At 39.7% G+C, this 22074-nt stretch overlaps 2 protein-coding genes across 7 annotated transcripts in view; both read right to left on the bottom strand.

Moving 5' to 3' along the window:
* The window catches only part of slc5a6a (solute carrier family 5 member 6a), a 28963-nt gene extending 12430 nt beyond the window's left edge, over positions 1 to 16533 (bottom strand). The window contains exons 1-5 of one of the 6 annotated variants that reach the window (XM_088089436.1): positions 13906 to 14413; positions 13210 to 13276; positions 3683 to 3787; positions 1339 to 1578; positions 622 to 843 (exon numbers count right to left, since the gene is read on the bottom strand). In XM_088089436.1, the coding sequence (XP_087945562.1) occupies positions 622 to 843; positions 1339 to 1464 (348 nt within the window). In that variant the 5' untranslated portion in view covers positions 1465 to 1578; positions 3683 to 3787; positions 13210 to 13276; positions 13906 to 14413. Of the gene's footprint in view, positions 1 to 621; positions 844 to 1338; positions 1640 to 3682; positions 3788 to 13209; positions 13277 to 13905; positions 14414 to 14570; positions 14657 to 16372 lie in introns of those variants that run through there. The other 5 variants (XM_088089438.1, XM_088089437.1, XM_088089439.1 and 2 more) reach the window with 5 other exon arrangements.
* Positions 16534 to 18032: 1499 nt separating this feature from the next.
* Positions 18033 to 22074, bottom strand: part of rpl7l1 (ribosomal protein L7-like 1) — a 27021-nt gene continuing 22979 nt past the window's right edge. Inside the window, exons 3-5 of the mRNA XM_088089753.1 lie at positions 20822 to 20959; positions 20590 to 20699; positions 18033 to 18836 (exon numbers count right to left, since the gene is read on the bottom strand). Coding sequence (XP_087945879.1) covers positions 18628 to 18836; positions 20590 to 20699; positions 20822 to 20959 — 457 coding nt within the window. The 3' untranslated portion in view covers positions 18033 to 18627. The remainder of the gene's footprint in view (positions 18837 to 20589; positions 20700 to 20821; positions 20960 to 22074) is intronic.

Genomic DNA, 22074 nt, shown 5'->3' with positions numbered 1-22074 from the left:
TTTCAGAGCAGCAGAAATGTCGGAAAGCATGGAAACAGTGTCAGTTGACAGTAAAAATGTATGTATTTCATTGTAAGTAGTTGCACGTTAGCATACAGTATGGATCTATTAGCTGTAGCAAGTAAGCAAACTTTTAACTATAAAGCATGCCAGGCTGGTATACTAACATTGATAACGTTATTTCATAACACGATTTGCCGAGTTGATGTCATAAATGCATAAATATGGCAGGCAGAAGTGAATGTTTGGGCAGTGGAAAGAAACCTTTTTATTAATCCATGTATCTCACGAGTTTTGGATCACATGTTAAGGGCGTCATGGTATTATTGTTAACTGCTGTCCATGTAGAGTGACCTCGATAAAAAATATTTAATATATAAAATATACAAAAAATAAAATAATATATAAAATACAAATAAACTGGAAAGAGCTATCGAGCTCTTGTTTCAACGCTCTTAGCATCAAAAGTCAACCCATCTTCTTTGAAGCTTCCACGTTGTTCCCACTTTACAACCTCAAAGCACATGAACACAACAAAGTCAGAAGAACGACTTCCCAGTTAGGAGGCTGCGACCTCCCGACATCACATGAACGCAGCATTCATTCTTTCCTTGCGTGTACCTCATAGGCGCTGGACAGCCGCAGTCGGTAGAAGACCGGTATGAAAACATGAGCCGGGATGAGCAGGCCCAAGAAGTAGGAGCAGCCCAGGAACCAGTACTGGGTCCCGAAAGTGTAAATCTCAGACGGAGCACCCAGGATGGCCACGGCCGACTGGAAAGTGGCCAGCAGGGACAGAGACACGGGCAGGCAGCTCATGGAGCGGTCAGCCATCAGGAACTCCTAAAAGACAAAATGGCAGTGTCGAACATCTCGAACTAGAGCTGCATGCCTCCACAAACCAGTCGAGATGTAGTTACAATTTACAATCATGTCTGTAGGAGCCATGAATTAGCATATGTTATCATATATGTATAAATTCCTTTAAAAAAGTTTGTTCATTTTCATTTTACTGGATGTTGTAAATGTATGAGTGTTGTTGTTTCCTCTGTCCAGATCTGCATGATGTTAAATACATACATTATTTTGAAAAAATACATATCACCAATGATTTTAGGATGCTACATTAAAAAAAAAGTGATTCTTAATATTTTACTTTCAATGTCCTACCGTTTTTTTAAGACTTCTGAAAGATTCATTCAGACATTTTGATACCAATTATTTATAGATTAATGAATTTAATTCCTTTTGAGACTTTCTAAGAGTCCATGGGAACCCTGCTACTGTCTGGAAAGAGATGAAGAAAAATCATCACTGTGTCTAAACATCACGGTGTACCTGTGTTGTGCGCTGGCGCCCACCGGAGAAGGCGTAGAAGAGGCCGATGCCAGCTGAGGCCACCAACAGCAAGGCAAAGATGACGTAGTCCACCGTGGTGAAGTGCATTTGGACTACCTCCCCCATGATGGCTGTGGATGTTTGCGGGGTGGGGACGGGGAAGGCGGGGGCTGTTGGATGCACGGCCTCTGGGGCTGATCACGACCTCAAAGCACTCCACCCATACAGACTCACTGTGAGCTGGAGGAAGAACAAGTGAGGAGGTGGAGTCAACTTCTCTCACTAAGACCTGGGAGAGGCACTGCGCAGTGACAGAGGTTCAGATATACATCCAGACAGCAGCAGCACTGTGTTAAATGCTTCACTGCACGCTGTAATTGCAACAGCAGAGTCACACCGTGCCGGTGCTGCGCAGTGCACGGGGATGATGCACTCGCCGACTATTGCTGGAGTTCAGTTACTATGAGATGTGATGATGAAATCTAACAAAGTGATGAACAGTTACGGGACGATGGAAACATTTAACGTGTTAAAATCGTCTTCAAGTTGGCTGTAAACGTTGTCTTTGTAGTGATCCAATTATACAATTACTTGCAACCAGAGACACTTTATTACTGAGTTTAAAATGTGTTTTTATGCTAAATCAATGTGAGGTAAATTTCATTTATATAATCCAGTATCACAAATATACCATAGGGGCCTTTACAATATCACCAATACAACACCACAGCCTTTAGCCTTCAATTCAAATAAGGAAAAACTGATTACGATTCATCTACAATCGATTAAGAATTTAATCAAACGTGAAATTTAAGTGATTAATCGACAGGATATGAAATATTGTCAAATAATACGCAATATGTTGCTTTTAGCTGTCACTGAGGAAAAAAACACATTTGGTATTGTTTAAATTAGGCAACGTTTTTATGTTTTTTTTTCAAATGACGACTAATCGATCATTAATTTTACCTCTTAATTGATTAAGGAAAGTGCTAACAATTTGCAGCCCTAGCTGGAGTACAACCACAGCCTTATTTTGATACATAAAAACCACGAAGACAGAAAATAATGATTGAGGAGAGGGAGAGAGAGAGCGAAGGAGAGCGAGAGAGGGGACAGTTAGAGACTTCGTGAATATGTGCCACACAATGGCTGCATGAGCGGCTTAAAGAATGGAAGAAATGTGAGAATGAGTTTTCTTTTACGGAAGTTAATCTTATCTGATTGTGATGCTGCTGTAACAGAGCCACCTGGGAATTTGTCTCGCCTATAAAATGTCGGCCCTGCGACAGTCTGGCAACCTGACCAGGGTGTACCCCGCCGCGACCCTTACGAGGACAAGCGGTTTTGGACAATGAATGAATGAATGAATGAATGAATGAATGAATGAATGAATGAATGAGTGGATATAAAATGTTGTAAAGGGCTGAGTCAAATCTGAAGATAAAAATGACCTGATTCCCCCGAATAAAAAAGGTCCAAAAAATCCTATGTCAAAAAACAATCTTTTTTTAAAAAAAATATTATTGCAATTTGGTTTCTAAATGTCTTTTTTTTCTTTAAAAATACAAAAAGTCATTGAATGAACAAATTAAAGGATTAACCCTTTGCAAACTGGATTAACATCACTTTTTCTTTGAACTTTGAACCCTGAGCAAATAGTTTGAACTCTTAAAAAACATGAGGAAAAAGTCAATGAGCAACTTGCTAAGAGATGCCCCACAAATTACAAGAAATTAGTAAATCTGGAAAATAGTTTAAAAAAATGAAAATATAAAAAAAGCTTGGGAAAAAGTCCAGAGAACCATTTTTATAACCATCATAATTATTTTACAAATAATAATAAAATATAATTTTTAAGTATATTAATCAGGTTATTTCCTTGATTTTTTTAGTCCTTCTTTTTCAAATTTTCTTTTTTTCTTGTCAATTATCAGATAATTTTTTGTAAGTTTTTTTTCTTTCATTATTATTTATTGTATTTTTTTGGCTCATTTCTTATTAAGCTGCTCATTGCTTCTTCCCATGTTTTTTTTTTTTGCCCAGATTTCAAAGGGTTAAATAACACCATAGAGGTAAAACAGAAGCTTAACACTATTTTAAATAGTAAACACATGCAAACACATCCAGTCATCTGCATACTCAAACAGGCACTTTACCATTCTCATCTGCTTTTAACAAAATAAGGATTGCATTGTGCTTAAGTCTGAAATACAGCTGAGCAAAACTCCATTAACACTAACTTCAACATCTATGTTATGAGATAAGTACAAACAGCAAAGTCGTGCGTGTCTCACTTGTATAGGACAGAAAAAGCTACAAAGAAATACAGCAAAGGACTTACTGAGTTCAAGCTGCTGCTGGCTGGCTGACAGTGACCTACAGCGGCCACTCAGATTTAAGGCTCACTGGAGGGGAGTATCTCTGTCACAACCTCCAATCACGGTCACTGTGGAGGCAGAGGAGAAACTCTGCTCAGTATTTTACCACACGTAAGAAAGGCACGAGAAAAATAACCTGTCACAATATTGATACAACTGATTCGATACCCGCGCAATGTTTGTCAAAAACAGAACCTAATCCCTTGTTATATTTTCACAAGAGATGTATTACAGCGTTCACTTTAGGGGATGCAAGACTCTAGCTCCTCGCTGTGCTCATCTGAAAAACACTCTCATATTCCACTTGACACGGACCGCGTTCTCCTTCACAGTGTGTTTTTGTGCTGCAGTCTCCTACACTACCGATGAGGGAGAGCGAAGGGGCAGCTGACTGCAGAGAGGTGAGGGGAGAGTGAAATCAGCTTTAAAAGAATGAAGGGAGCAGAGCTCTCTCTTTGCAGCAAAACAAAATTGGAAAAGGAAGAGGAATGATGGAAAAATATGAGGCGGCATGTGTTGATAAAAGATTAGCTGTGTGTGCATGCGGGAAGTGGAACAAAGAAACACCTACGTACTGTCAAAACACTTGGTTAAAGACACATGGTGAAATAGATTAGTTTACTGTTAACAGCTTAGGCACGGCATAACTGTTTCAACACAGAGTGACAAAATTAATCTCAAAATGAACACAAATCTACACATTTTGATGAAGATTTAGACTTATTTAGCAGGCCTTTTGTGTCAGATACAAAATAGAATAGACTGAGGATGAAAAAAATTTAAAAACTGTCAAAAATCCCGATGCCACTTGTTATTTAGTGCGGCAAGAGATCTCTCAATCACAATAACAGCAAGATGGAGAAATGCCGTCAATGTAGTCAGTTTTTCCTGGTTAAGATTCCACCCAAATGATCAAAAGAGGTTTCTTCTTCACCAAAACAAAAAAAACAGGTAATTAAAACTGGTCCCCAGACTTTGCTGCGGAGTGAGCGCTCTTGCCTGTCACGCTACTCTTTGGTTCAGGCTGCAGCGGACATGATGCAGCGGCACAGAGGAGGAGAGGTTTTACACTGTAAGGCTCCGAGATAACATTATCTTGTCTCTTCTACTGAGAAGCACGCAGAAACTTCACACGATACAGTCTCTGGCTTTTGTTTGATATCTAGTGTTAAATTTTTTTTTTTTTGATGGTTTGCGATCTGTCATTAGCTTATTTGCTATATGACATGAATTAAACTGTCCTACTGAAGTCAACTTAGCCATGTTTGAACTGTAAAACGTAATATGGAAAAAACAACGCAAATTGTTGAATATTCATATTTAAAGGTGGAATCTGTTACAAATAAGTGTTCTTCAATGCTGTATAGCTCGCCAAGCTCCTGCTAATGTTTACTCACCTTTTTTCTATGATAACGAACAGTCTTCAAGAGGCTTTTGCTGTGAGCCGAATTATCTGCAGAGTCTCCTTCTCTTCAAAACAAACTGACGCAGTGACTTAAACCATGAAAAACACTGAATAAAGCAATTTCATGTTTAAAAATCGGTGTTTCCTTAATGTTGTTCAGCTCGTAGAAAAATAGCTGCCACCCCAGCACCTGCTAAAATGTGCTCACTTTTTTCTCTGATAACTAAAATCCAGACTGTCCGGAGGTTTTTACCAGGAGCCAAATTATCTGCAGAGGTCCTCTCCTCTTTAAAACCAACAGACCATGTGATTTAAAGCAGTAGAAAATCTGAATGAAGCAGTTTCACATTAAAAGTCAGTGTTTCCCTAATGCTGTTTGGCACAGCAGGGACTGGAGCCGAGTTGCTGCTACCGTTTACTCAGCTTGTTTCTCTGGTACGTTAAGATCCACACATCAGACCACTTTAACAACTTCATCCTGTGAAAACTTACAGCTAAAAACTATACATACTAACTACATGTATACAGAACCAGATCTAACAGTGTATTATTAGGAAAAAAGGCTTAAAATTGAATATAAAGTCGATTTATGATAGCTTCTGGCAGACAACCACAACCTTGACACATGTGCAAAGAGGATATGACGCCACTGACAGGCAACGGTGACCAAACGACAGTGACCTGATTAGAATTACGGATTTCTCCAGGTTTGAACAATGTTTGGGTAAAAACAAGCACATAACTCAAAAACATAAATAATTGGTCTGGTCACTTTGGACATTTCAACGTGAAAAAGGTTACATATTATATTTTTTAACCAAGTCACCAGGAGTGGAGTTCAGAGGGGATTTTGGTATCACGGTCACACTGATTACTGAAACATCTGCTTTAATAATGTGATGCACACTGGCCCAAAAAGTTTTCAAAAATTGAAAAGGGAGTATGACTTTCATACGGACATCTGCTGAGCTGTTTATCAGAGAGGGACTTCACCAGCTATCTTCACAAGCTGGCAGCTAAAAATGGCCGTGAAGGAAAACTGTTTCAAACAACAAGATCCAGGCACTGCCACTGAGTCCAGCTTTCTCATTGCCATTTTGGCAACCTCTACGCATCAATAAACTGTAACCAAATGTAACAATGTCTCTGTAGTAACCAAAAAACGACTCTGCAAAGATTAGCATATGAGACCGTGAGTGTGAGATTATGTTTGCATGTGTGTTCATCAAACATCAGCAGTATTCTGTACCGACAGGCCTGTCTGTATGATACGCCGGGCTGGTGTGATCAAGCGCTGGCTGAGAGGAATGACCCCATTAATTCACACTCTTATCATTATGACTTATTACCGCTAATCTACCCGACTATGACCGGTTGGGAACAGAAGCAACTGACTGTGCATCTGGTTTAATTGAGAAGCACCCATCACGTGGACGTTTCAACAGAAAGCATGTAGCTCTTTAACTTAAGTTAAAGCCAGAGGCAAGTTCAGTCGTAAAAATCCATTACTACTACGTCAATCTTTTGCAGATGCTGTTCATTTTGCCTCAAGGCAAGCTGAGAAAATTGTCTTGTAACAAAAACTAAACATTTGCTGCAGTGCATATGAATTAGGATTGTCTGGAGTATGTTTAGTGGGCACCTTATTGTCAGAAAACTATGCTCCTGTTGAGAGTTACAGGTTGGAGCTGGCAGCTTCTTAATGTCACTCTAAAGTGAGCGGCATCAGTGTGAAAAATGCAGTAAAACCTGACAAAGAACAAAGGCCCTTTGATTAAAATCCTTTCAGTGCTTAAAACAAGCAGCCTGCTGGTTTCACAGTGCGAGTGCATGGAAAATTAGTAAACTAAAGCTACTTAAAATGCCAAACTGACTTGTGACTGTGCAGCTACAGTTTGGGACACTTCATGTTATTAGAGCACATCCTGAGCAGGCGGTAACAGTCTGAACATCTTAAAGAGCCAACCATCTCAAACGGTAGCCACTATTTAAGATTTAATGGCAACCAAAGCAAACTGTTATGCAACTTATGAGGTTAAACGCAAATCTCTGCATCCTGTATACAGAGTGATGACAAACTAATGTAGAATACTGTTACTAAAATCGATATTAAATTTGAAAAACCTTCAAAGGAAAGAATGTTAAAGTAAAAATCCTGAGGCTACCCCCGAAAGTTGGAGATTGGAATCATCAGTTGGAGACAGTCAACTGAGACTGCCTCAAGAGCAGTCTTAATTTTCTCTGCAGTGTACTTTAGTGGACGTTTTGGTCTCCAGATTTTTCTGTGGAGTGAGTGCCCTTGACTTTCATGCTACTCTTTGATAGAGGAGCTGCAGACATGCAGACAGCAGCACAGAGGAGGAGAGAAGAGAGACCTTCTGCTTAGAAGTGGTGAATTTACAGTTCACAACAACTTAATACAGTACAGTCTTTGGCTTTTGTTGATCTAGCCTCGGCAAAACATGTTAGCGCCGTTAGGTTGTTTACTACATTCCTAAAATCCTGCTGTTACACTGAACAACCCATGGTGCCCTTTCAAACTTTGAACAGTTACAGACCTAAAAAATACTGAGGTAACCTCCATCGCTGGTCTTTAATGACCCAAATTGTTGTATTTGACAGAGAGCACAAGATTGGCAGTCTTTTCCTGCTGGTTTGGGCTGTTTCTAATGATTTTTTTTTCTTCAAAGGTTTAAATTTGCCCCATTAAACAGTGACATAAGAGGGTAACAGAACGAACCCAAAGAAATGCTTCATTTTATGAAACTCAAATGTTATTTCCCTCACAACCATGGACTGTCATACAGTCTGACCTCAGAGTAACTAAGCCCAACTGATGTGACCTTTACAGCGCACACAGTCTGATGGTGTAGACTTACAGAGACTACCGTCTCTTAAACTACAAGCTATTTCCATGACGTGCTAAAAAGCTGTGCTTGTATGGAAGTCAAGCACTACTCACAACTGTAGATACATTAAAATAAAGAAATGTATTTGGTTGTGCTCTATCTGGTATAATCCTATGTTGTAGTGGGCATCACCAACTGGTGAATCACACTCCGGACTCAGACCGAGTGATGGTTCTTTCCAGACCCATGACCAATTTCAGAGAAATTAATTAGAATCAATAACCTTCACAGAGCATTTGCATTTTTTTCCCTGGCAGCCACTTCTATAGACCACAGGCGCAGCTAATCCAATCAATACGGCAATAGTTTCACTCAGCTAAGCCAATCAAATTGATGTTTTCTGTGCACAGACAGTTTGTTAGAGAGATTATTAGTGTAACAGAGATGTGACCTGCTACTAAAAGTCAAAAGAAAAAGGGGGCTGAAATTTTCTTTTATTTTACTTGAAAAGTAGGCCTGAAATTCACTGTACATGGATTTTTTTTTCCTGGTAAAGCTACCTTTATTTTTTCCATCCCAGTGCCATTTAAGTTCAATGTATCTGTATGTTAAAGAGTCCTAATTTGAAAATTTGACACAATGTAGATATTTTGAGTGTCGAACCTTTGCTCGGAGGAAATTTTAGTAACTTCCTGGACCTTTTTAAATTTTTATTTCATACCCGTGCCATATGGGCCTCAGAGCACTTACTGTACGTTGTCACCAACATGATACTTAATAGTGACCCATCGGGCTCCTCCAGAGGCTTGCTGCAAAAGACAGTACTTAGAAGTCCTCAGTACAAAGGAATATGGCTTACAGCAAGCAATTTGCTTCTGCACCAGTTGGCCAAGGCCTATTTCAATAGAGCTGTGCCCATCCACCACACCAGCGTGCAAAACGGACAACCCATTTATTTAGTTAATTTATTATTATTTAATTGATTTATTTAATTAAATCAATGTTTTGGCTTCTTCGTTCGAGGTAGGTAAAGGGTGAATCCTTTCGGTTCTGTCTGATAACCACACAAGGACAAAAGAAGGACAACAAATTCAAGTATGTGTGCACTACTGCTAGTGTTTTGGCTAGGCTGAGGTGGTAGGTGTCATGAGCATCGCAAATTACACAAGGAGGTCGGGGAGGCTGTGGTTGCCTGGCAACACAGGGACAATGACTGTACATTACATGAGGTAGTGAGAGCTGAGCTGATGGCACTGGTGCTTTCACCCCTACACCCCCGGCTGGTGTGTAAATGGTGGAAAACAGAGGACCTGCAGCTTGATGGGGAGAGAGCAGGTAGAGCATGGGAAGGTTTGCAGCTGCAGACTGCTGAATGAGGCCAGCGCTTTACAAAATCCTATCGTGGTTGTTCAAAGCAAACCGCACATCAGACGACCAGCACACACTGCATTTAATGTACTCACAGAGGGTGAGCACTCAAAGTGAATATTAACAGGGATTAAAGGGGCCAACAAGAGGAAAACTACCAGATGTTTTTTTGTCCTTGACAGGAAGATAGAGAAACTAGTCTTAGATTTAAGGTTTTACGAGGTCAATTCGATATTACAGAGCAATGTGCTCTTTCCGAATGTCAAATAATTCATTTACACTTACTTGGATAACTGATATTAAAGAATAAAATTCTACTGCAATGCTAGCAGCTCTGTGAGACTGTAACTTGGACACCACAGAGCTTGAGCATGCTCACTTAAATAATCCTAACCTACTGATGTTTAGCAGTAAAAAAATCTTATTATTTTTTGCTTTCTATAGTTTATTTTAGGGCTGCCCCTTGAAACTCAGAGATTCGAATGCTCAAATGTAGACCCTCAGTCTACCGATTGCTTCGAGTCCAGCAGTCTTTTTCTTCCTGGCAAGTGCACTTTTTGGGACTTTTTGGTCTCAAGATTTTGTTGCAGAGTGAGTGCTCTTGACTTTCACGTGACTCTTTGCTAACACAGAGCTGCAGGAAAACAGGCAGCGGCACAGAGGAGGAGAGACCTTCTGCTTAGAAGTGGTAAAATTGCAGCTATGATACAGTCTCTGGCTATTGTTTGATAGCTAGTGTCTGCAAAAAATATTGTTGCACATTTACAACCCGTCATTAGCACAGTTAGCTTTTTTAACTATAAAATGTGAATGCCACTGTCACACTGAGCATACATGCCTTTTCAAAATTTAAAAATTGTATGGAAACCAAAATGAATTGCTTAATATTCATATTGAACAGCCAAGTCCTATTCAACTGGCATATTTCTGAGTCCAGTACAACCCAAATTCATTTTTGAGTGTTGCTTGGGCTAACTGTTGCCCCTTCTGGCGGCTGGGCAAACAATAATAATTTAAAAAAGCACACCACTGTTATGAACTACATTCAACTGAATACAGTACAAAGACAAGATATTAAATATTTAAACTGGTAAACTTAGTTGTATATTGTAAATATACACTCATTCTGAATTTGATCGCTGCAACACGTTCCAAAAAAGTTGAAACAACAAAAGACTGGGGAAGCTGTCGAATGCTCAAAAAACACCCACTTGGAACATTTCAGAGGTCAAAAGGTTAACCGGAAACAGATTAAAGTATCGTGACTGGGCATGAAAGAGGGATCCTCAAAGCGCTTAGTTGTTCACAAGCAAGGACGGTCACTATGTGAAAAACTGTGTGGGCATTCAGTCCTACGGTTTAAGAAAAAGGTTTCTCAGTGCGCAATTGCAGGGAATTTATTTCACCATCTATGATCCATTATATCATCTAAGATTCCCAGATTCTGGAGAAATCTGTGCATGTAAGAGGCAAAGCTGAAAAACCAACACTGAGTGTCTGTGACCTTCAGGCTGCACTGTATTAAAAATGGATGTGATTGTTTAAAGGATATTACTATATGTGATCAGAAACACTTTGGAAAACCATTGTCGGTAAAACACAGTTTGTCGTTGCATCGACAAATGCAAGTTAAGATTCAACCATGCAAAGTTAAAGCCATTTAAACAAAATCCTGAAACACTGCTGCCTTCTCTGGTCCCGAGCTCATCTGAAATGGACTGACACAAAATCGTAAAGTGTGCTGTGGTTTGATGGGTTCACACTTCAAATTACTTTTTGGGAATCATAGACATTGTGTTGTCTGGGTTAAAGAGGAAAAGGACCATTCAGACTATTACCAGCATGAAGTTTAAAAACCAACATCTGTAATAGTATGGGGGGTTGTGTTAGTGCCAATGGCATCATGGGTAACTTGCACATCTTTTAAGGCACCGTAAATGCTGAAGTAAATACAGGTTTTGGAGCAGCAAATGCTGCTAACCAGACGTCTTTTTCAGTTGGGACACCGTTTTACACATTGTCCCAACTTTTTTGGAATCCAGGTTGTACTTTGACAGGCAACACAGGAGTGACATCTACACTTTCTACGAGGGGTTTTCAACCTGTGTTTACAGTTTTAAGGAGAAAATACTTAAATGGATGAAGACAAAATGGTTGTTTCAGCCAATGTATATGGAGGCTGTCTCCTACGCCGTGGACGAGACAGTGTCAATAAGGGGATAGTAGTTTGAAAATACTCTATTGGATGCCACCAGAAGGGTTATTGCAAATATATAATGTAATGCAAAATTGTGTCCGGACGTGATTTTTTTTGCCCACTGTCAGCATCTTTGGAATTTGTGCACCCACTGGCCCCAGATCTGCTTGTATCTCAGCAACCCAAAAGGCCAATTATTTGAGTAATCATTAAACCTTCAGCTGAACCCTGGCCTGCAGCAGGAAATAACTACCAACAGCACTGACTGAGAATCAAGAGGTAGACAAACAGGAGAAATCGTCATTTTGTTTTCATTGGCAGCAAATATAAAGAGGTACTGATGAGTGAAATACAAAATTGCTACCACTGATTTAAGCGCTGTTATCAGTTCAATAAGACAGTGTTATGGATGACGACATGCACGGGCTGTTCCCTTGAAGACTGATAACTAAACCTGACATGAACACTGTGTTAGTCTTTTGTGACAATTGTTAACGTGACAGCAGATAATACTTAAGGAGAGTGGAATTTGGTTGAAGATTGTGTGTAATCATTAGCCTGCAGAAGCTGCGGTAGTTCCTCACAGCAGATAACAGAAAGTCGTCTTGGCCCTCTCCAGATGAAGGCTCCAGAGTAAATACATACAGCACTGCAGAGTTACCTCTGAAGAGGCCAAACTATGTGTTGTGTTTGTCCAAAGCGTCAGTAAAGTTGCCCAGTGACAACTAAGGCTGGGCAATATAAAGATACTATGTCGTATTGAGATATGAGACAGTACTATGTGTGGTCTTAGATATTGGATAGTTATATGGAATAAATGGTATTTTTTTTCCTGATTTTGAAGGTTGCATTACAGTGATGTACTTTTTTCAACTTATCAGACAGTTCTACTTGTTTTAACACTTGCCTTTACCCATGTAGTCATTATATTTACATTACTACTGATTATTCATCAAAAACTGAATTTTGTTCATATTTTTTCAAAGTACCAATAGTCAGTCCTATATTATAGTCACATGATAGAGGAAATTTGGTCAACAAAATCTTTGATTCTTTCTCCCATTTCTAGTATTAGTTCAGTGTTTTTACGGAAAATAAAAATATCGAGATATATATCGCCTATCGAGATATAGACTAAAAACATAGCAAAATAATTTTCAGTCCATACTACCCGGCTCTAGTAGCAACCAAGAGTTGTGTGAAATAACTGCCTTTCATTCAAAGGTTGCAAATGGGACCATGTACCCTGAGAAATTCATATTAGACTTCTTGGTTTTTGATTCATGAACAGCTGTCAACAATGTACAAATTTAGCAAGACAGCCTCAAGGACAAGATTGTTTGAGACGCTCTTCCCTATGATCCCTGAACATTAGAAAACATAGCAAACTTCAACTTTTCCTGATGACTTACTACATTATAGTTGTCAGGAAAATGTGATTGTAGTGAAGCCAACACAGTCTTTAGAGTGTAGCAGTGGATAAGGATTTCATCTTAGCACCTGTTTGCTCAATGTTCTACCTTACCAAAAACAATGACCATAGTGACTTCAGTTTTTAATCAATTTATGCTACTTCATGAACTGACAAGCAGCCAACACATGGCAGAAATAAGTTTCACTCATCCTTTGCCAATATTCATTCTCCATAAACAACATTTATGTCATACTTACACTGATGCAGGCCTTGTCAAAACCCAATATTGCCATAGACCAGCTTGTTATTAATATGTAATATTACCTGAAACACAACCAGAAATACTTAACTAGGATTGGGTGATGTGGAGAAATTCAAATATCACAATATAGATAATATCTTATAATAATAAAATATCTGGTCTCGTATCACAATAATTATATAATAGCGTAATTGCCCAGCTCTACACTTAAGGGATAGTTAACATTATATGGACAACATAGACACCTGTGACAAATTTCTTTAGTCTCATAGTATCAGACCCATATTCTAAACATTACTCTGGTGATTATGGAAATGCAGCAACCTGGAATTTAGTATTTAATTTTTGTTTTATGCACTAATACTGACCATGAAAAAAAATCTGTATTTTTAACGCTCCTAGAAGAAAGTCCCTTTTTGCAAAATTAACTTCTTAATTAAACAATTCAACATTGTGAAAAGAAACTATTTGTTTTTACTTCCAAAAAGTTTGTGTGCAGGCTACCTTAAGTTGACTGAATTTGAGAAAACACTCGAATCATTAAAAAAAAAATTACCTGAAGTTGTCTTTTCAATTTCAGGCAACTTAATTTTTTTTACAGCCCATAATAACTTTTTCTTTTTTTTTTTTAATTCAAACAAATAGTTCCTTTTTACAATGAAGTCAGCCCATACTTGTCAGTCAGACTTACCAAAGACTCCTTGACAGCATCTCTGATGGTTTGATGCTAAAACAGGTTCATTCAAAAGATAAATATTGGCTTTAGACGGGACAGCGGAAGGATATTTACTTAAGGATGCCTGTTGTCTAAAATGTTAGGCGTAAACGATGACATAATTCACAATGAAGCACTCTAACGCTTAAAAAAAGTATAGATATAAATAGTGTAACGTTACGTTACTTTAGGAACGCATCTGAATCGTGATATGCACCGTGACAGAGCTGCTGCTCGGTTAATTAGTCCCCTCACGCTGCGGCATGTCATTCATTTCAGCGGCGGACTGGAGGCTGTTTGGCTAGCTCCTAAACGTCTGCTCAAGTGGTCGATCAACCGGCTTGGTGCAGTTCACGTAACGAATCACTACCCAGCTGCGTTTACTGATTTATCTAAATTAAATAACATCACACACAAAACGACAACGAGGTAGAAACAGCACACAAACCTGTTTGACATTAACTACGCGCCCACATGGTACTATTGCCCAACCGAAACTTTCTTCTGCTACCGCGTGCAGCAACGCGATACTAATACCCGGCAACCTCCGAGCCTTCAGCGACAACGACACGCGCCCATAACATTTCCATACTGTCGATATAAAAAATGGTCTGAATTTTCCAAATATCTACAGGGCTTACCTTAGCCCGGTGTTCGCTGCCAAAACACTGAAGCCTCGGTGACTTGCATCACTTTACACGCATCTGCTCGTGAGGTCAGGCTGTGACGGACCGCCCATTCTCCTTGACACTAGATTGGCTGATGCTTTCACGTGCTCCTCGGAAACTAGACTTTCCCACTCACCCCATGCGCTCACCATGGATGGATTATTAAACGTGTCTACTGTACACAGGGGGCCCAGAGAGTCAGGGGCCCCAATGGACTTCTATTGCAAAACGCACACTCAGATGAACCCGTACTGACAAGAGAGAGACTCAAAATAACTACAAAGGGCAGCAAAAGGACTGCAAAGACACACACAACAAAGATACATAAAGTAATGAAAAAGAGCCCCCCCCCAACACACACATACTCTCAAACACACAAGATTACCCCAATGACACACAAAAATACCTAAAGGAGATACAAAATAACCATAAGGAGACACAAAATTGCCCCAGAGAAACGAAGTTACTTCAAGAAGATACAAAAATGCCCCAAAGAGAACCAAAATGACTGCAAAGAGACACAAAACAACCAAAAAAGGGCACGAAATTGTCCAAGAGAGACAAAAAGGTACCTCAATAAGACACAAAATTACCCCAAAGAGAATCAAAATGACTTCAGAGACACAAAACAACCACAAGGAAACACAAAACAACTACAAAGAGACAAAAAACGACCATCGTTATCTTTATATCATTTTGGTTCACTTAAACAATTTATATTCCTATTACTACTATTCGACTGGCCATCAGTAACTTGAATGGGATGTCAACCGTCACGCACTTCAGACAGCTGTCAATCAGCTGTCAACGAGCTGTCATCTATGTGCAGCTCTTCCATTGCAAAGAGAGAGTCAGAATCTCCAAAAAAGCATGCCGGCTTGCACACTGCCAAATCTGACCAGATGTAGTAGAACATCCTGGTATTTTCGGCATACTAGATATTGCATACTACATAAACCTCTTTTACCATACTATAGAGCATGCACAGGTAAAGGAAAGCACAGAAAGTTACCCCAACAAGACGCAAAATGACCTCAAAGAGAAACAAAAAACAACACAAGAAGACAATAAATGACAATGAAAAGACAGTAAACCTCATAAGATGTATAACGTGTGTGGGGGTGGTGAGGCCTTTTGCATACTTGTGCCCAGGGCCCACCAGCTCCATATTACGCCTATAGCTGTCAGTTGCGTAGACTGAGCACCTGCATTAATTGAATACTTTGGGTTGAAAACACTGATAGTCCATGTATACATTTTGTTACTAGTCGTGTTTATTTGGTGTGTGTGTGTGTGTGGTGAACCGCCGTCATTATGTGTAAATCACGTGACTCTGCTTTAAAACGCTAGACTCTATGCTTTCAGCCCTCATTTGTTCCCCAAATCCGTGTATTTCGACCTTTCCGATATTCCTGAAGGCAGCACAGCTCGTGCCCTGGCTGTCTGAAAAAAATTCAATTAGAGTACATTGATTTGTGAGCACCAAGTTTTCCATTTGATACCTAAGAGAAACAGAATTACTATCGAAACAAGTTGAAGGTGAAACACAAACATGGCAGTTGTGTGACAGTGTAAATCATTTCAGCGGTGTTTTGTGTGTGTTATGAAGTCAGGACCCGGCAGAGCGCATTCATGACGCCAGACTGCAGCGCGGGGGCAGGGAGCATCGTCATCACGGTAATTAATCACCATGGCAATGGTCGCTGATTGATTGTGTAGATTTGGTGACAGTGAGCCTCGGTCACCTCGCCTAACGCAAACAGCCTGTTTCTTACCTGCTCTTTTCAACGTCGAAATCAAGAGCGTGCGCACTTTGACGGGAGCATCCTCCGCTGCGTCCCTCCGGCTAATGACACACATTCACATCCAGTTTACTGAATCCATCAGTGACATTCATGAAGCGCTCACGACGCCGTCCTCCATTTCTCCCAGTGCGCACTCGTGAAAGCGCAGCTGCATAGGTTGCACCCCCCTCCCCTCCTCCGGCTGGTGACTCATGTGTCTCATTGAATTAATAGTGACACCAGAGGAACACCACAGGAGGGACAATCACGCTGTAAAGACATTAAAGTCTACTGACTGCATGATCACATGATTTTATTATTACTAGAACTGATAAGTGTGATTGGCCCCGTGCAACCTTCCAGAAATGCATTATATTATCTAATGTTGCTTTACTGTTGACATCAAGTCTCTACCTTATTCTGACTGATTAGGCAAATGCTAGCCAATACAGCACCTGGCTATAGATTAACATAAAGGTACATTGTGTGGATCTAGTGGCATCTAGAGGTAACTAAAACTTCTCACATGGCAAAAAGGAAACCTGAATTGCTCCAACCAGAGCCAGTGTTTAATTTGACCATTCTGGGCTACCATAGAGACAACATGGCAGACTCAAGGAAAAGGACCCTCTCCACATGTAGATATAAACCAGTGGAGGAACGCAGCTACTACGCACATTTACTCAACTACTGTACTCAAGTATGAATTTGAGATAACTGTATTTAATTTCATGCCATTTTGTACTTTTACCTCACTACATTTCAGATGGAAATATACTTTTTACTTCAACCTTTTTTTTCTGACAGGTTGTAGTTTGTTACTTTAAAAATTAAGATTTTTGGATAAAAAACAGAGTTTAAGAAATATCACTTTTTTGTTATAAATTAAACTAAGTAGAAAATTAATTGCCAGCTACTTTCTTTTTCTGTTATTTCAAATAATTTTGTTTTTTCCCTTCTTTTTTCAAAAATAATTCAGGGATTTTTTTTCCTGCTCTTTTTTTTTTAATTATTTTTGGAGTAATTTTGAGTTCTCTGGGCTGTTTATTTTTAAGATTCTTATGCATTGATACTTTTCATACTCGAAATACATTTTTCTTATTATATTTACTTGTTCTTAAATACCATTATCAATGCAGGCCTTTTACTTGCAACAGAGTATTTTCACAGGGTTGTATTAGTACTTTTACTGATGTAAAGTATATTAATACTTCTGCGGCAACAAAAACAAAGTACAATCCGTCAGTTCGTGGCAGCAACCACATAATTGTCAACTGACAAACAGGACAAAAGCCACGTTGGCTTTGCTAGTTTCTACATAAATGCCTGCATGGACAGTAATGTTTACAATATGATTTTTTAAATCATGAACATTCAACAGTTTCTTTTATCAATCACCCTTTGTTTGTGTTTGTATTGGACATGTGGTCATAGTGACATAATCGCCACTCTCGTCACTCAAATTTAGTTGGGATCCGGCATATTTGCCCGCTATGATGCCCGTCAAATAGCGTGCTGACTTCACGTTCTCTGCACCGCTGGTGTACACCGGCGTAAAAATGGCGCACACGCAGTGACAGCACCGCATGTCATTTCTATCACAACATTTGCTCTCATCCTACGTCAAAAATCCCTGTTATCATTGCAAAAGTACGGAATCATTTTTTATTGTAAAGACAAAGTGTATTAACACAAAATCATAAATCAACATTAAACTGTTTTTTTCAGACTGAAAACTACTAAATGTAGTACATTAATTCACTGTAGTTTTTGCTGGTGGCTCCTGCACGCAGGACAGCTCATTCAGATGAGTCAATTCAATAAGTCTCTCCTACTGTATGCAGCCAGGACTGATCCTTTCCTCTGACAACATGAGGAATATAAAGGAGGAATATAGCGTGTAGCAACTAAGAACCTTTAACAAAATGTATTTTAAATTTCAAGTGATACAAAATATTGTTACACTTTCACCAAAGAGCAAAACTGCTTCTGTTAGTCCGTACTCAGGAGCACCACGTGAGATTATTCAAACTCAAGTCAAAGAGACTCTCCTTTCGGTCCTTCTGATGTCTCCCAACTTGTAACCAGACAAACGTGTTCAGATAAATGTATGTTAAATATGACTGAAAGCCATCAGCTTTTCCACCAAAGACACAAAACCATTTATATTTTGTTGTTGGCATTTGCTCCTTAAATAAAGCATCCTTACAGATGCTGCCAAGTGTCCATCTTGCACGTGTTCCTCCTCAGTTCAGTTGTCTGATGATAGAGTTAATGTCTGTGTCGCGAAATCCGGGGTTTCCCAGGTCCTTCAGGAGCCCGGCCTTGTCCCTGGCAGCGTGGCGAGCCACCGACAGCTTGAAAGGCAACAGGAAGTTGTTGGCCGCCCGGAAGCCCTTACCAACAGAGTAGATCTCGTGGATCAGGTCCTCCAAACAGATGATGCCGTGTTTACCTGAAAAACGGGAGGAGAAGGCGAGGGACGGGAAGGAGTGTCAAAACCATAAAAAAACAAGTGTCGCTTTAAGAAAACGCTCAACACCATCTGTATTATTTGTACAATCTAAAGTTTTTGCGCTTATCAACAGAATAGTGGCAACATTTTATCAACTCCTATTAAAAACCGGTTTATAACCTTAACTGATTTGAGTACTGAGTGTGATACTGAGTGTACATCCCCAAAGTCAAAAAGACAGGAAGGAAACTCTGTTTTCGAAACAGAGACTCTTGCAATACTTAATTCTAAACTCACTGTTCACCACAAATGAACTTTTTTGTCTGCGACCAGAATAAAACAGCAAAACATTACACATCTTTAAACTTTAAAGTCTCATGTATTCAAACACTGCGTGCTGCAATATTCTCTACATTTGTGACTCTTTATCTTGACAGTGGTCGGTGTTACACGATGGATACACAGATTACACTCAGGGCTCGCATGCGCTTTCATGGATGACATGTCAACCTTTTGGGTTCAAGTTTCTATCTTTCACTTAATAAAGACTCGTGAACACATCATATAACACACTTCATTTAAAGCCAACGGGAACGAAACCAAACTCACAAAAGCCGCCTTTGCTCCGTCTCTGCTGTTCAGACGATCAGCAGCTCTATCTTGGTTGAGATAAACGCTCTACTCGCCCGGTTAGATGTGAAAATATACTTGCTCTATCCGCAGTAAACTGAGGGTCTATTTAACTGTCGTCTGGTGGCTATGTGGGTATGTAGGGCTGATTCTGGTTCAACAAAAAGGATCTTACTCTTGAACAAAAAGGTCTTTCTGTTCTACAATTCTACAATTTCATTCAGCAGACGCTTTTATCCAAAGCGACGTACAACACAAGCAAGAATTTAGACTTAAGGAAAAAACCCTTAGTAAGTGCAAAAAGTGCTTCAGGTGTGATTGGTCACAGGTATTGCCGTCTAGTGGCAGAAGAAGTGCCGCACAGCCCCCCCGCCTTTTTTTAAAATGTATTTATTTATTTATTTATTTATTTTTGAAACCAAAGTAATAACCAGTAGTGATCTCAGCATCTGAGATTCAACAATCTCAGTATCACTACTTACAATGACAGTCAACATACAACATCACACAACTTTGTCAGTGCTAGATAATCATTAGGTGCTGGGTTTTGGACCTTCTGACTTAATTTACCCCAAAGGGCAAAGCGGAGAAGAGTCAGGTTAAGTGCCGAGGTGTTCTCGGAACAATTGAGTTTTCAATTGTCTCTTAAAGGTAGAAAGGGACTCAGCAGGACGCACAGAGTTTGGAAGTGTGTTCCACCATTTGGGAACAACAGAGGAGAAGAGTCTGGCTAGAGATTTAGTCTTTCTCTGTAGGGATCCCTATCATAATGTCGTCAGATACTGTGAAAAACAATCTGAGCCTGTCGGTGGCAAAACCACGAGCATAAACAGTGGACATACACTGACAACGGCGAATGTCCTGTGTGGTCACATTACAGCCCGTATCACCACCGCTGGCTGCAGTGCTCTCACTGGATCCATTTCAAAAATAGCTGTTCCCATTAATCACTTGGAGGCAAAAACATGGAAAAATAGGGTCCATGCTGAAAAACATTCAAGTTACCCTTTAACCAAAGGCAAATGTCCACACTGTAGCACCCCTTATGACTATACCTTCAAGTATTTGAGCGCGCGCGCACACACACACACACACACACAGTCTTTTCTTGCGGGAGACTTACCCATGTGCTGCTCGATGAAGGTGTTGTCTGTGAGAGGAACTTTCCTCCTGCCGACTCTGGTCTGTCCTCTCTTCAGAATGAGCTCACGAACAGACTTCAAATTGGGAAATCTGTTGAAAACATGACCCGTTTGTTTATAATGTGCAAAACAATAATAATAATTTTTTTAAAATAACGCCACAAAAAACAAATTTAAGCTGAACTCTGTCTTCTACAGTCACTCGTTACTCACCCCCAGGCCACGTAAGGCTCCACCATCTTCATCATGGCCACGGAGGTCTTGTTGATTTTGACGAAGGCGCCGCTGAAGATCTTCCTCAGCCTCAACATCTGGATCACCTTCATCACTTTGGGACTGACACCTTTAATCCTAAGAGGAGAGGATCGTGTTGTTGACCACATTAGAATGGTGTTTCATTATGCACATGTGTTGGTTTTTAATAAAAACCAACACACAACCACAACTGTGTTTTCATTCACTGTTACACATGAGATGTGATATGTTAGCAAACCATCTCTTGAAAACTGAGATCAGTGAGATTGAGCACGTCATTAGGATAATAAAGTCACTACGTTCCTTCTTGGAGCTTAACTTATTTGACAGTGACAAGTTTTAGACGTGTAAGTGGCAGGATGGCTCTTAGGAAAAGCTTCTACTCTTCACTGAGTTAAGTTAAAAATGAGCTGAATTTTTAAGGCAGTGTCCTTGCTGCAGCGGCCGCGGGGTTTGAGTCCAGCTCACGGCCCTTTGCTGAATGTCAGCCCCTCTCCCTCAATCAATCTTCTGTCCCGTCTAATAAAGGCAAAAACGCCCAAAATAAAATCTTTAAAAAAGCAAAGAAAAAAAAAGCTGAATTTAATGTTGCTTCATTTTAAATATCATTTATTCCTAGAGGGCAGCAAATCAATAACCATAAATAAAATTTAAAAATTGAATTACTGACAGGCAGTTGAATGCTTTGATGAACCAGTCATAGTTCTGTTACAGTTACAGACTCGTGTAGCTATGACAGCCGACAATGTTTCAAATATACATTTTGCTGCGAAAAAGCTACACATTTAATAATCTTTCTTGTTTCCAAGATATGACGCAGACGAATGGTGAGAAAAGTGATTTTTGCAGAGCAGTATGATGTCACAGCACGTCATCACTGTGAATTCATGCGTTAAGGCCAAAAACATGTTTTGCGAGGTCAAAGTGACCTTTGACGACCAAAATCTAATCGCGTCGTCATTGAGTCAAAGTGGACATTTGTGCTAAATTTGAAGATTTCAGGAAAATGGGACAGACAGACACCCCAAAAACGTAATGACACTGGCCAAGGCTGTCGCAGAGGCATAAAAACAGGGAAAAAAGCCAATGCAATATTTACAGTTGTTATTACATTGAAAAAGTTTTTGCACTTTTTTGGTATAACAACATTTTCTGCCATCAAGGTGTCTTCCAAAGGTTGCAGGGAGGACACTAATATTCCACTTCTATTC

This window comes from Plectropomus leopardus, chromosome 16 (genome assembly GCF_026936395.1).
Source record: "Plectropomus leopardus strain MGB_pleo_1.0 chromosome 16, ASM2693639v1, whole genome shotgun sequence".
NCBI classification, from domain to species: Eukaryota; Metazoa; Chordata; class Actinopteri; order Perciformes; family Serranidae; genus Plectropomus; species Plectropomus leopardus.
This window is presented reverse-complemented; position numbering and strand designations above follow the sequence as displayed.